We start from the raw sequence: 1761 nt of genomic DNA, 5'->3' as shown, positions 1-1761 counted from the left end.
ATGCAGGTGTTCTGGGGGTGGGGGAGTCCCTGCTCTCACGCTGTCTCTTCCTCGCCCAGGTGAGCCGGACAAGGCCATCATCGATGACATGTGGCTGGGGGTGACGGTGGCCAGCCAGCGGCAGCCGGCGGGGAGGGTGCTGGTGAGTGCACGTGCACCCCGATTCTTCGCACACATGTGTGCCAGCGCTGAGCTGCCGCCTTGCACGACTGCACAGGGGCACCAGGGAGCTGCTGGTGCTTTCACGTGGGCCTTGCACGTGTCCCCGGCGCGGTGGCTCCCCTGCCACCTCCCTCTCTCCCCTGTCCCCAGTGGGCCTTGCACGTGTCCCCGGCGCGGTGGCTCCCCTGTCACCTCCCTCTCTCCCCTGTCCCCGGGGGCAGGGAGCTGTGGAGTGACAGGGTGCTTGGACCCCTCTCCTGGTAGCGTGTACGGGTGTGGATGGGCTGAAGCTCTCGGGAACATCTCAGATGCTCTCAGGAGCATCTCGGACGCTCTCGGGAGCTCTCAGGTGGCAGGACCACGTGTCCCCGGCGCGGTGGCTCCCCTGTCACCTCCCTCTCTCCCCTGTCCCCGGGGGCAGGGAGCTGTGGAGTGACAGGGTGCTTGGACCCCTCTCCTGGTAGCGTGTACGGGTGTGGATGGGCTGAAGCTCTCGGGAACATCTCAGATGCTCTCAGGAGCATCTCGGACGCTCTCGGGAGCTCTCAGGTGGCAGGACAGTATCATGCCCTGTGGACCATCATAGCCAGGATAACGCTGTGACGTACGGGCTGAGTTAACGGCAGGGCAGCGTCCGTATGCGGGGCCCGACGCCGGGATCAGGGCAGAGGCAGCACGTGGGGCAGGGGGTGGTGGCTTTGGGAAGGAGGGGGCCGTAGCCCCTCATTTTTGGGGGATGCCGCAGGTGCTGAGGGGGGGGTGCCGGGCTGTCCCGGCAGGCCTGCGCTCACCGTTACACCAAGGTGCTGTGGTCGGGCAGCGAGGACCAGCGGCGCATGGTGGGCAAGTGCTACGTGCGGGGCAACGATCTACGCCTCAACATCAGCGACGAGTGGCAGACCTACCACAACGAGATGTGCAACTCCAACACGGACACCGACGAGACCGGCATGTGCCAGATGGGCACCAGCGCCGGCTTCACCGCCAACATCATCTATTTCGGGGCACCCGGCGCCTATAACTGGCAAGGTGGGTGTGCCTGGGGAGGGGCAGGGGTGGGCAGCCCCCTTCCCCGGGGACGCCCGGTGCCCGTACCCCCATGGGGTATCCTCTTGTGCGTGCATTGCCCGCGGGCACGGGCAGCTGTGTGTGCACGCACATTGGAGCACACGTGTGTGCGGCTGCTTGTGTGCGCTTACGTGCCCACGTGTGTGCATGGTGAGTGCACACGCACGCACTGGAGCACGCGTGCACGTGTTTGCACGCTTGTGCCTGAGGATGTGCCTGAGCGTGCCCTACACGTATCGTGCGTGTGCACCCCTGCGTGTGCTTATCTACCCACCCACGCAAACCCCCTGCGACGTGGGTGAGCGTGTCTGTGCGCGCCTGCACGCGCACGGCTGCCTGTGTGCTCACACGCACTGCGGGCGTGCAAGGGGAGCGGGTGCCGAGCCTGGGGGCGAGGGGCTGCCCCCCGCTACGGGGGTAAACCCCCCCCCCGCCATTGCAGGTACCGACTACATGCTGCAGCGGGAGATGTGGGACCTGCACGACTTCTCCTACCCCAACAAGAGGAACGGCAATACCTATATAGGTGGG

The 1761-nt window shown here is 66.0% G+C and overlaps 1 protein-coding gene across 1 annotated transcript in view; it reads left to right on the top strand.

Moving 5' to 3' along the window:
- Window positions 1–59: 59 nt before the first annotated feature.
- Window positions 60–1761, top strand: part of ITGA3 (integrin subunit alpha 3) — a gene marked incomplete at its 5' end in the record, with an annotated part of 12537 nt that continues 10835 nt past the window's right edge. Inside the window, 3 exon segments of the mRNA XM_019473240.1 lie at window positions 60–142; window positions 942–1191; window positions 1673–1756. Of these exon segments, the coding sequence (XP_019328785.1) occupies window positions 60–142; window positions 942–1191; window positions 1673–1756 (417 nt within the window).

This window comes from Aptenodytes forsteri, unplaced genomic scaffold, assembly GCF_000699145.1.
Source record: "Aptenodytes forsteri isolate BGI_AS27 unplaced genomic scaffold, ASM69914v1 Scaffold279, whole genome shotgun sequence".
Classification (NCBI taxonomy): domain Eukaryota; kingdom Metazoa; phylum Chordata; class Aves; order Sphenisciformes; family Spheniscidae; genus Aptenodytes; species Aptenodytes forsteri.
This window is presented reverse-complemented; position numbering and strand designations above follow the sequence as displayed.